Source organism: Coregonus clupeaformis, chromosome 31 (genome assembly GCF_020615455.1).
Source record: "Coregonus clupeaformis isolate EN_2021a chromosome 31, ASM2061545v1, whole genome shotgun sequence".
Lineage (NCBI taxonomy): Eukaryota > Metazoa > Chordata > Actinopteri > Salmoniformes > Salmonidae > Coregonus > Coregonus clupeaformis.
The window spans coordinates 35776878-35791148 of record NC_059222.1 but is presented as its reverse complement, the minus strand read 5'-3'; the positions used below and the strand labels follow the sequence as shown (position 1 = coordinate 35791148).

Here is a 14271-nt window from a genome sequence, read left to right as displayed (position 1 = left end):
CGAAACATAGAAAATACAACATAGACACTACACACCCTGGCTCAACATTAAAGAGTCCCCAGAGCCAGGGCGTGACAGTGAGAGACCTGTGGCTAGCTGACAGGCTCACTGTTGAACTCGTCATCTTTCTTCTCCAATCCGGAGGACATAAAACAAGATTTTTATTTTCTAAGCCTTTTACATTTAATTCAATTTGTGTCATGTTCATTTTGCGACCCACTGAAACAACTTTGCAGATGACCACCACAACATGTAAAATCCTCAAACGTCTCTGCGAGAAAGCGGCACCGCTCTGTCAACAGAGCTCGGTGCTTATTATCGGATGTATTATGTTACGAAATCCGACTTTTAGAATATAATGTTAATGATATGTTAAAGAAAGACCCCACTGAATCATATTTGTCTTGGTAAAATTTATTTTTATAACATAAGGAAGTGACATTTAATCACCAAAGCGCATTTTCAAAACCTGGGCAGAGTGGGTAGACACCCTAAAGTGTGTGATTTAACAGTGTGTTCTGTTCCCTTTCAGAGACCTGAGTAACAACAAGATGAACTCTCTCACCAATTCTTCATTCTCCAACATGAGTCAGCTCACCACACTGTAAGCACTGATCAGTCCACCTGTCCACTATGAGAACATTCAACCCCAAAAAACAACTCTTTAGTTTTCCAGGATCTGTTATAACAGGAGGGATAGATGTAAAGGTATACTCACTGTTTCTTACTCATTCCAGGATCCTGAGTTACAACTCTCTGCGCTGTATCCCCAGTCTGGCCTTTGGTGGACTACGCTCGCTTCGACTGCTGTGAGCGCCTTTTCCTATCCTATCTCTGTGTTTGTGGGGGGAGGGAGCCCCGTGTAGCTCAGTTGGTAGAGCATGGCGCTTGCAACGCCAGGGTTGTGGGTTCATTTCCCACGGGGGGCCAGTATAAAAAAAAAATGTATGCACTCACTAACTGTAAGTCGCTCTGGATAAGAGTGTCTGCTAAATGACAAAAAAAATAAATAATGTGTGTGTGTGTGTGTGTGTAGGCCAGTATGTCTGGTTAGAGAGTACATGTTGACAATCATAGAGTGACACTAGAGAAGCCGGTCTGGACACTTCGTAAACAGCTAGAAAAGCCCAGCCCTAACACCTCTGATCTACTAACACACAGCCCTAACACCTCTTATCTACCAACACACATCCCTAACACCTCTTATCTACTAACACACAGCCCTAACACCTCTGATCTACTAACACACAGCCCTAACACCTCTTACTGAACTAACACACATCCCTAACACCTCTGATCTACTAACACACAGCCCTAACACCTCTGATCAACTAACACACAAACCTAACACCTCTTATTTACTAACACACAGACCTAACACCTCTTACTGAACTAACACACATCCCTAACACCTCTTATCTACTAACACACAGCCCTAACACCTCTGATCTACTAACACACAGCCCTACGTGGTCCTCTGTAGCTCAGCTGGTAGAGCACGGCGCTTGTAACGCCAAGGTAGTGGGTTCGATCCCCGGGACCACCCATACACAAAAATGTATGCACGCATGACTGTAAGTCGCTTTGGATAAAAGCATCTGCTAAATGGCATATTATTATTATTATTATCTACTAACACACAGCCCTAACACCTCTGATCTACTAACACACAGTCCTAACACCTCTTACTGAACTAACACACATCCCTAACACCTCTTATCTACTAACACACAGTCCTAACACCTCTTATCTACTAACACACATCCCTAACACCTCTGATCTACTAACACACAGCCCTAACACCTCTTATCTACTAACACACATCCCTAACACCTCTTATCTACTAACACACAGCCCTAACACCTCTTATCTACTAACACACAGTCCTAACACCTATTATCTACTAACACACAGCCCTAACACCTCTGATCTACTATGTTGTGATTTTCGAGTCACTGTTCCTCTCTATTAATTTGGGGAATTGAAAAAGCTGCCTGCTGTGTGCAACGTCTCAATGGAGAGGAAATTCTCAAAGCTGCTAATGAGAACCTTGACAACCTTGTACCTAGCCGGGAGGGGGATTCCGGTGGGGTACCCCCACCCAGGTAGTGGCAATGCTGGCAACACTGGCTGCAGTAACCCATTGGGAGGGGGTCACACTCGGACAATCAGTGAGGGGGCATATTATTGTGGCCCTGGTGGCACAAAATAATCAAAGGTCTGACTGCAAGAAGTGGGAAATGGTTACAACGGGGGACCAGAGTGTTTGTGTTTCAGGGGAAGAGAGTGGATCTGATCTCCATCACCTAGGACATGACATAGGTTAATCAAATCTCACATTTTTGTAAATTTTTCCTCTATCTTGCATGCTTTCTCAAACAGCTGTAACTGTATATGCATTCGTAAATCAGGTCCTTTCTTGAGTTGGGCTCTGGGATTAAACAACTGTTGAGCATCTGAGTTTATGGTTGATTTTGAAGGAAAGGGGTTGAGTGTGTAAGAGTGTGTGTGTGTATGTATGTATCCCACATCTGTTGCAAGGGGGTAAGGATGTTAGGGAGAATATAGGATGAACCACAAAAAAAAAAAAATGTGTGTGTGTGTGTGTGTGTGTGTGTAGGCCAGTATGTCTGGTTAGAGAGTACATGTTGACAATCATAGAGTGACACTAGAGAAGCCGGTCTAGACACTTAGTAAACAGCTAGAACAGCCCAGCCCTAACACCTCTGATCTACTAACACACAGCCCTAACAACTCTTATCTACTAACACACAGCCCTAACACCTCTTATCTACTAACACACAGCCCTAACACCTCTTACTGAACTAACACACAGCCCTAACACCTCTTATCTACTAACACACAGTCCTAACACCTCTTATCTACTAACACACAGCCCTAACACCTCTGATCTACTAACACACAGCCCTAACACCTCTTATCTACTAACACACAGCCCTAACACCTCTTACTGAACTAACACACAGCCCAAAAACCTCTTATCTACTAACACACAGCCCTAACACCGCTTATCTACTAACACACAGCCCTAACACCTATTATCTACTAACACACAGCCTTAACACCTCTTATCTACTAACACACAGCCCTAACACCTCTTATCTACTAACACACAGCCCTAACACCTCTTACTGAACTAACACACAGCCCTAACACCTCTTACTGAACTAACACACAGTCCTAACACCTCTTATCTACTAACACACAGCCCTAACACCTCTTATCTACTAACACACAGCCCTAACACCTCTTATCTACTAACACACAGCCCTAACACCTATTATCTATTAACACACAGCCCTAACACCTCTTACTGAACTAACACACAGCCCTAACACCTCTTGTCTACTAACACACAGTCCTAACACCTCTTATCTACTAACACACAGCCCTAACACCTCTTATCTACTAACACACAGTCCTAACACCTCTTATCAACTAACACACAGCCCTAACACCTCTTATCTACTAACACACAGTCCTAACACCTCTTATCTACTAACACACAGCCCTAACACCTCTTATCTACTAACACACAGTCCTAACACCTCTTATCAACTAACACACAGCCCTAACACCTCTTATCTACTAACACACAGTCCTAACACCTCTTATCTACTAACACATAGTCCTAACACCTATTATCTACTAACACACAGCCCTAACACCTCTTATCTACTAACACACAGTCCTAACACCTCTTATCTACTAACACACAGCCCTAACACCTCTTACTGAACTAACACACAGCCCAAAAACCTCTTATCTACTAACACACAGCCCTAACACCTCTTATCTACTAACACACAGCCCTAACACCGCTTATCTACTAACACACAGCCCTAACACCTATTATCTACTAACACACAGCCTTAACACCTCTTATCTACTAACACACAGCCCTAACACCTCTTATCTACTAACACACAGCCCTAACACCTCTTACTGAACTAACACACAGCCCTAACACCTCTTACTGAACTAACACACAGTCCTAACACCTCTTATCTACTAACACACAGCCCTAACACCTCTTATCTACTAACACACAGCTCTAACACCTCTTATCTACTAACACACAGCCCTAACACCTCTTATCTATTAACACACAGCCCTAACACCTCTTACTGAACTAACACACAGCCCTAACACCTCTTGTCTACTAACACACAGTCCTAACACCTCTTATCTACTAACACACAGCCCTAACACCTCTTATCTACTAACACACAGTCCTAACACCTCTTATCAACTAACACACAGCCCTAACACCTCTTATCTACTAACACACAGTCCTAACACCTCTTATCTACTAACACACAGCCCTAACACCTCTTATCTACTAACACACAGTCCTAACACCTCTTATCAACTAACACACAGCCCTAACACCTCTTATCTACTAACACACAGCCCTAACACCGCTTATCTACTAACACACAGCCCTAACACCTATTATCTACTAACACACAGCCTTAACACCTCTTATCTACTAACACACAGCCCTAACACCTCTTATCTACTAACACACAGCCCTAACACCTCTTACTGAACTAACACACAGCCCTAACACCTCTTACTGAACTAATACACAGTCCTAACACCTCTTATCTACTAACACACAGCCCTAACACCTCTTATCTACTAACACACAGCCCTAACACCTCTTATCTACTAACACACAGCCCTAACACCTCTTATCTATTAACACACAGCCCTAACACCTCTTACTGAACTAACACACAGCCCTAACACCTCTTGTCTACTAACACACAGTCCTAACACCTCTTATCTACTAACACACAGCCCTAACACCTCTTATCTACTAACACACAGTCCTAACACCTCTTATCAACTAACACACAGCCCTAACACCTCTTATCTACTAACACACAGTCCTAACACCTCTTATCTACTAACACACAGCCCTAACACCTCTTATCTACTAACACACAGTCCTAACACCTCTTATCAACTAACACACAGCCCTAACACCTCTTATCTACTAACACACAGTCCTAACACCTCTTATCTACTAACACATAGTCCTAACACCTATTATCTACTAACACACAGCCCTAACACCTCTTATCTACTAACACACAGTCCTAACACCTCTTATCTACTAACACACAGCCCTAACACCTCTTACTGAACTAACACACAGCCCTAACACCTCTTATCTACTAACACACAGTCCTAACACCTCTTATCTACTAACACACAGCCCTAACACCTCTTACTGAACTAACACACAGCCCTAACACCTCTTACTGAACTAACACACAGTCCTAACACCTCTGATCTACTAACACACAGCCCTAACACCTCTTATCTACCAACACACATCCCTAACACCTCTTATCTACTAACACACAGCCCTAACACCTCTGATCTACTAACACACAGCCCTAACACCTCTTACTGAACTAACACACATCCCTAACACCTCTGATCTACTAACACACAGCCCTAATACCTCTGATCAACAATCACACAAACCTAACACCTCTTATCTACTAACACACAGACCTAACACCTCTTACTGAACTAACACACATCCCTAACACATCTTATCTACTAACACACAGCCCTAACACCTCTGATCTACTAACACACAGCCCTACGTGGTCCTCTGTAGCTCAGCTGGTAGAGCACGGAGCTTGTAACGCCAAGGTAGTGGGTTCGATCCCCGGGACCACCCATACACAAAAATGTATGCACGCATGACTGTAAGTCGCTTTGGATAAAAGCGTCTGCTAAATGGCATATTATTATTATTATTATTATCTACTAACACACAGCCCTAACACCTCTGATCTACTAACACACAGTCCTAACACCTCTTACTGAACTAACACACATCCCTAACACCTCTTATCTACTAACACACAGTCCTAACACCTCTTATCTACTAACACACATCCCTAACACCTCTGATCTACTAACACACAGCCCTAACACCTCTTACTGAACTAACACACAGCCCAAAAACCTCTTATCAACTAACACACAGCCCTAACACCTCTTATCTACTAACACACAGCCCTAACACCGCTTATCTACTAACACACAGCCCTAACACCTATTATCTACTAACACACAGCCTTAACACCTCTTATCTACTAACACACAGCCCTAACACCTCTTATCTACTAACACACAGCCCTAACACCTCTTACTGAACTAACACACAGCCCTAACACCTCTTACTGAACTAACACACAGTCCTAACACCTCTTATCTACTAACACACAGCCCTAACACCTCTTATCTACTAACACACAGCCCTAACACCTCTTATCTACTAACACACAGCCCTAACACCTCTTATCTATTAACACACAGCCCTAACACCTCTTACTGAACTAACACACAGCCCTAACACCTCTTGTCTACTAACACACAGTCCTAACACCTCTTATCTACTAACACACAGCCCTAACACCTCTTATCTACTAACACACAGTCCTAACACCTCTTATCAACTAACACACAGCCCTAACACCTCTTATCTACTAACACACAGTCCTAACACCTCTTATCTACTAACACACAGCCCTAACACCTCTTATCTACTAACACACAGTCCTAACACCTCTTATCAACTAACACACAGCCCTAACACCTCTTATCTACTAACACACAGTCCTAACACCTCTTATCTACTAACACATAGTCCTAACACCTATTATCTACTAACACACAGCCCTAACACCTCTTATCTACTAACACACAGTCCTAACACCTCTTATCTACTAACACACAGCCCTAACACCTCTTACTGAACTAACACACAGCCCTAACACCTCTTATCTACTAACACACAGTCCTAACACCTCTTATCTACTAACACACAGCCCTAACACCTCTTACTGAACTAACACACAGCCCTAACACCTCTTACTGAACTAACACACAGTCCTAACACCTCTGATCTACTAACACACAGCCCTAACACCTCTTATCTACCAACACACATCCCTAACACCTCTTATCTACTAACACACAGCCCTAACACCTCTGATCTACTAACACACAGCCCTAACACCTCTTACTGAACTAACACACATCCCTAACACCTCTGATCTACTAACACACAGCCCTAATACCTCTGATCAACTAACACACAAACCTAACACCTCTTATCTACTAACACACAGACCTAACACCTCTTACTGAACTAACACACATCCCTAACACATCTTATCTACTAACACACAGCCCTAACACCTCTGATCTACTAACACACAGCCCTACGTGGTCCTCTGTAGCTCAGCTGGTAGAGCACGGAGCTTGTAACGCCAAGGTAGTGGGTTCGATCCCCGGGACCACCCATACACAAAAATGTATGCACGCATGACTGTAAGTCGCTTTGGATAAAAGCGTCTGCTAAATGGCATATTATTATTATTATTATTATCTACTAACACACAGCCCTAACACCTCTGATCTACTAACACACAGTCCTAACACCTCTTACTGAACTAACACACATCCCTAACACCTCTTATCTACTAACACACAGTCCTAACACCTCTTATCTACTAACACACATCCCTAACACCTCTGATCTACTAACACACAGCCCTAACACCTCTTATCTACTAACACACATCCCTAACACCTCTTATCTACTAACACACAGCCCTAACACCTCTTATCTACTAACACACAGTCCTAACACCTATTATCTACTAACACACAGCCCTAACACCTCTGATCTACTATGTTGTGATTTTCGAGTCACTGTTCCTCTCTATCAATTTGGGGAATTGAAAAAGCTGCCTGCTGTGTGCAACGTCTCAATGGAGAGGAAATTCTCAAAGCTGCTAATGAGAACCTTGACAACCTTGTACCTAGCCGGAGGGGATTCCGGTGGGGTACCCCCACCCAGGTAGTGGCAATGCTGGCAACACTGGCTGCAGTAACCCATTGGGAGGGGGTCACACTCGGACAATCAGTGAGGGGGCATATTATTGTGGCCCTGGTGGCACAAAATAATCAAAGGTCTGACTGCAAGAAGTGGGAAATGGTTACAACGGGGGACCAGAGTGTTTGTGTTTCAGGGGAAGAGAGTGGATCTGATCTCCATCACCTAGGACATGACATAGGTTAATCAAATCTCACATTTTTGTACATTTTTCCTCTATCTTGCATGCTTTCTCAAACAGCTGTAACTGTATATGCATTCGTAAATCAGGTCCTTTCTTGAGTTGGGCTCTGGGATTAAACAACTGTTGAGCATCTGAGTTTATGGTTGATTTTGAAGGAAAGGGGTTGAGTGTGTAAGAGTGTGTGTGTGTATGTATGTATCCGACATCTGTTGCAAGGGGGTAAGGATGTTAGGGAGAATATAGGATGAACCACAATAATTGTTTGTTAAAATAACAATTGCTTGACAAAAATGTAATGTAATGCAATGGCAATCCAGGTTATAGGTAACAATCCTTCGCATGAACTGCCAACATTATTACGCATATTAATTGATAATGATGGAAATTAAGATATGCAAGATATTTGAATAGATATATATTTTTAATAGCTATATATATATACAGTGGGGAAAAAAGTATTTAGTCAGCCACCAATTGTGCAAGTTCTCCCACTTAAAAAGATGAGAGAGGCCTGTAATTTTCATCATAGGTACACGTCAACTATGACAGACAAAATGAGGAAAAAAAATCCAGAAAATCATATTGTAGGATTTTTTATGAATTTATTTGCAAATTATGGTGGAAAATAAGTATTTGGTCAATAACAAAAGTTTCTCAATAGTTTGTTATATACCCTTTGTTGGCAATGACACAGGTCAAACGTTTTCTGTAAGTCTTCACAAGGTTTTCACACACTGTTGCTGGTATTTTGGCCCATTCCTCCATGCAGATCTCCTCTAGAGCAGTGATGTTTTGGGACTGTCGCTGGGCAACACAGACTTTCAACTCCCTCCAAAGATTTTCTATGGGGTTGAGATCTGGAGACTGGCTAGGCCACTCCAGGACCTTGAAATGCTTCTTACGAAGCCACTCCTTCGTTGCCCGGGCGGTGTGTTTGGGATCATTGTCATGCTGAAAGACCCAGCCACGTTTCATCTTCAATGCCCTTGCTGATGGAAGGAGGTTTTCACTCAAAATCTCACGATACATGGCCCCATTCATCCTTTCCTTTACACAGATCAGTCGTCCTGGTCCCATTGCAGAAAAACAGCCCCAAAGCATGATGTTTCCACCCCCGTGCTTCACAGTAGGTATGGTGTTCTTTGGATGCAACTCAGCATTCTTTGTCCTCCAAACACGACGAGTTGAGTTTTTACCAAAAAGTTATATTTTGGTTTCATCTGACCATATGACATTCTCCCAATCCTCTTCTGGATCATCCAAATGCACTCTAGCAAACTTCAGACGGGCCTGGACATGTACTGGCTTAAGCAGGGGGACACGTCTGGCATTTGAGTCCCTGGCGGCGTAGTGTGTTACTGATGGTAGGCGTTGTTGCTTTGGTCCCAGCTCTCTGCAGGTCATTCACTAGGTCCCCCCGTGTGGTTCTGGGATTCTTGCTCACCGTTCTTGTGATCATTTTGACCCCACGGGGTGAGATCTTGCGTGGAGCCCCAGATCGAGGGAGATTATCAGTGGTCTTGTATGTCTTCCATTTCCTAATAATTGCTCCCACAGTTGATTTCTTCAAACCAAGCTGCTTACCTATTGCAGATTCAGTCTTCCCAGCCTGGTGCAGGTCTACAATTTTGTTTCTGGTGTCCTTTGACAGCTCTTTGGTCTTGGCCATAGTGGAGTTTGGAGTGTGACTGTTTGAGGTTGTGGACAGGTGTCTTTTATACTGATAACAAGTTCAAACAGGTGCCATTAATATAGGTAACGAGTGGAGGACAGAGGAGCCTCTTAAAGAAGAAGTTACAGGTCTGTGAGAGCCAGAAATCTTGCTTGTTTGTAGGTGACCAAATACTTATTTTCCACCATAATTTGCAAATAAATTCATTAAAAATGCTACAATGTGATTTTCAGGATTTTTTTTTCTCAATTTGTCTGTCATAGTTGACGTGTACCTATGATGAAAATGACAGGCCTCTCTCATCTTTTTAAGTGGGAGAACTTGCACAATTGGTGGCTGACTAAATACTTTTTTTTCCCCACTGTATATATATATATATATATATATATATATATATATATATATATATATATATATATATATATATATAAGAAAATTGAGGTGAGCGCATTGGAAATGCTTTTGGCGGTTGACCTGCTTCTGTTTTGTGGGTGGCACTATGTGCTGTTTTCGAAGGATGGGTCCTGGCCTCTCGGGGGCATAGGGATCCAAGGGGATTATACTTCTCCCATGGGTAAAGAAACTCAAAAGGGGTGATGATATTAATTAACAGTAATTTTGATCCGAATGTGCAAATTATCCAAACAGATCCTCAAAGCAGATGGATTATTTTAAATATGTTATTGGACCATAAACAGATATGGCTCATTAACCTTTAAGGATCAAATAATGATGATCCACGCTTCTTTGACAATATATATAATAAATTATCAACCCTGCAAGCAATACAAGGTTCTATTATTATGGTGGGAGATTATAATAATGTTTTAAATAGCTCAATGGACCGTAAAGGAAATCCCACTACAAACTATCATACTAATGCTCTTAAGGAAATCATGAATGTCATGGATACATTAGAACTAGTGGATATATGGAGGCTTAAATATCCTGACCTAGTGAGATATACATGGCCGAGACTCAATCAAGTTAGTCGTCTTGACTTCTTTCTTATGTCATTCTAGTTGAAACCAAAAGTTTAATGCTGTCGGACCATCATATAATAGGCATATACATTATTCTTACTGAATTTCCACGTGGGCGAGGATATTGGAAATTTAAACAAAGCCTATTGGATGATAACTTGTTTTTAACTAGGACAGAGGAATTTATAACTGAATTTGTCCGACATAACATAGGTACAGCAAATCCTCTTATTGTATGGAACACTTTTAAATGTGCCTTTAGAGGCCATGCAATTCAGTACTCATCTCGAAAACAAAAGCAATTTAGGTCAAAAGAGTCCATACTAACAAAGGAAATAGAAGGTCTAACAGAACAGATAGTTAGCAATAAAAACTGTAACATAGAGGCTCAGAATAAATTAGAGGAAAAACAAATAGAAATGGAGAAACTTATTCAAGAAAGATCAAGTGTAATATATTATAAAAATATGGGGAAAAATGCACCAAATTCTTTTTTAATCTTCAACATAGAAATGCTACCTAAAAGAATTTACTGAAACTGGTTACAAATGACGGAGTCACCCATGATTCACCAAATTATATTTTGAAGGAGGAAGCAAAGTACTTTAAGCATATGTTTTCGATTCAGTCGCATACATCTCCTCTAACTGAAGCTAATTGTAGGGATTTTTTTCTATTGATAATGTAAAATTAACAGCCATACAGAAAGACTAATGGGAAGGTGAAATTACAGAGAAGGAACTTCTGGATGCAATTAAAGACTTTAAGTCCGGAAAAACTCCAGGGTTGAATGGCAGACCAGTCGAGGTATACCAAACCTTTTTTGATATACTCAGAGGACCGTTATTAGCATGTTTTAACCACTCCTATGTAAATGGTAGATTATCAGACACTCAAGAAGAAGGTCTGATTTCATTATTACTGAAACAGGATACAAATGGGAAATATAAAGATCCATTCCATTAAAAAAATTGGAGGCCCCTTACACGTCAGTGTTGTGATGCAAAAGTCCTAGCGAAATGTATAGCGCATAGAATTAAAAAGGTATTGTCGGACATTATTCATTCTAATCAGACAGGTTTTTTACATGGACGATACATTGGAGATAATATAAGACAAGTACTGGAAACAATAGAAGACTATGAAAAATCTGGGAAACCAGGCCTGCTATTCATAGCAGACTTTGAAAAGGCATTTGATAAAGTATGACTGGAGTTTATATATAACTGCCTGGAGCATTTCAATTTAGGATAATCTCTTATTAAATGGGTTAAAATCATGTATAGTAACCCTAGGTGTAAAATAGTACATAATGGCTATTTCTCAGAAAGTTTTAAACTGTCAAGAGGAGTAAAACAAGGTTGTCCACTATCGGCAAATCAGATCCAACAATAATATCAAGGGATTAGAAATCATGGGCTTAAAAACAAAGGTGTCATTGTACGCTGATGATTCATGTTTTCTTTTAAATCCACAACTTGAATCCTTCCATAGCCTCATAGAGGATCTAGATACATTTTCTAACCTCTCTGGATTACAACCAAATTATCATAAATGTAGTATATTACGTATTGGATCACAAAAATAAATAAATAATACATTACCATGTAGTTTACCAATAAAATGGTGTGATGGTGATGTGGATATAGTCGGAATACATATCCCAAATGAAATAAATGATCTCACTCCAATACATTTTAATAGAAAGTTAGCAAAAATAGATAAGATCTTGTGGAAAAATCACCCTGATTAACTCTTTAGTATTATCCCAATTTACCTATTTGCTTATGGTCTTGCCTACGCCTAGCGAACAGTTTTTTTAATTATACGAGAAAAAAAGATTCAATTTTATTTGGAACGGCAAGCCAGACAAAATTAACTCCACTCCAGGACAGCGGAGTCACTCACCACCTTCCGGAGACACTTGAAACCCCACCTCTGTAAGGAATACCTGGGATAGGATAAAGTAATCCTTCTACCCCCCTTACCCCACCCCAAAGAGAGAAGAAAAAAAAACATATTGTAAAGTGGTTGTCCCACTGGCTATCATAAGGTGCTATCATAAGGTTATCTTATGATATGGCTATCATAAGGTAAAGGATTGCAATATTTACCTGGAGCTAACCCTGCAGACAGCACTACTGGGTGATCTGAAAAGTCATAGTCAATCGATCAATAATATAATAATACTTTTAGCAAAAATGTTTATTTTCAATTTACAATCTGTAGAAACAATGAGAATAGAAGGGTTCAGAACTTTTGTAAAACATCACAGTACAGTTGAAAATATATGGCAAATAGAAATCCAATATGGATGGTGTTAAGAGATAGATGGGTGGTGTTGAATTGAGCTGAAGGATGGGACTAATAACAACTAACAACAACTAATAACAACAAGATAACTAATAATGTAAGCATAATGTGTCCATAATAAGTATATATGTTATAGGTTGAGAGCTTTTGCGAAAGAGCACAGTTAGAAAGATATGGCGTATAGAAGCAAACCGGATGGACATCATGAAAATTATCGGAGAGCTTGAGGGTAGAGGAAGTTCTGGAGTAAAAACAAACAAAATAGAATTATTGGTAAATTGACTGTGTCCAAAAATGTATATAGTATGTATAAGCTAGAAGTAGAGGCCTAAGCGTTGTTTTTCACTAGTTTACTCCAATTAGGGGAGGGGTGGTGGGGTTGGAAAGTAATAAAGGGAAATAATTTTTTTAAGGATATATATATATGTATGTATATGTATTTATATGTATGTATATGTATGTGTATGTATGTATGTGTATGTATATACAGTGGGGAGAACAAGTATTTGATACACCGCCGATTTTGCAGGTTTTCCTACTTACAAAGCATGTAGAGGTCTGTAATGTTTTATCATAGGTACACTTCAACTGTGAGAGACGCAATCTTAAACAAAAATCCAGAAAATCACATTGTATGATTTCTAAGTAATTAATTTGCATTTTATTGCATGACATAAGTATTTGATACATCAGAAAAGCAGAACTTAATATTTGGTACAGAAACCTTTGTTTGCAATTACAGAGATCATACGTTTCCTGTAGGTCTTGACCAGGTTTGCACACACTGCAGCAGGGATTTTGGCCCACTGCTCCATACAGACCTTCTCCAGATCCTTCAGGTTTCGGGGCTGTCGCTGGGGAATACGGACTTTCAGCTCCCTCCAAAGATTTTCTATTGGGTTCAGGTCTGGAGACTGGCTAGGCCACTCCAGGACCTTGAGATGCTTCTTACGGAGCCACTCCTTAGTTGCCCTGGCTGTGTGTTTCGGGTCATTGTCATGCTGGAAGACCCAGCCACCGACCCATCCATCCTCCCCTCAATACGGTGCAGTCGTCCTGTCCCCTTTGCAGAAAATGCATCCCCAAAGAATGATGTTTCCACCTCCATGCTTCACGGTTGGGATGGTGTTCTTGGGGTTGTACTCATCCTTCTTCTTCCTCCAAA

The 14271-nt window shown here is 40.8% G+C and overlaps 1 protein-coding gene across 2 annotated transcripts in view; it reads left to right on the top strand.

Annotated features, from left to right (window-relative positions):
* LOC121547092 (slit homolog 1 protein-like) overlaps positions 1-14271 on the top strand; it is a 238691-nt gene that overhangs the window by 182608 nt on the left and 41812 nt on the right. For both annotated transcript variants that reach the window (XM_045209881.1, XM_045209880.1), the window contains exons 23-24: positions 533-604; positions 738-809. In XM_045209881.1, coding sequence (XP_045065816.1) covers positions 533-604; positions 738-809 — 144 coding nt within the window. The remainder of the gene's footprint in view (positions 1-532; positions 605-737; positions 810-14271) is intronic.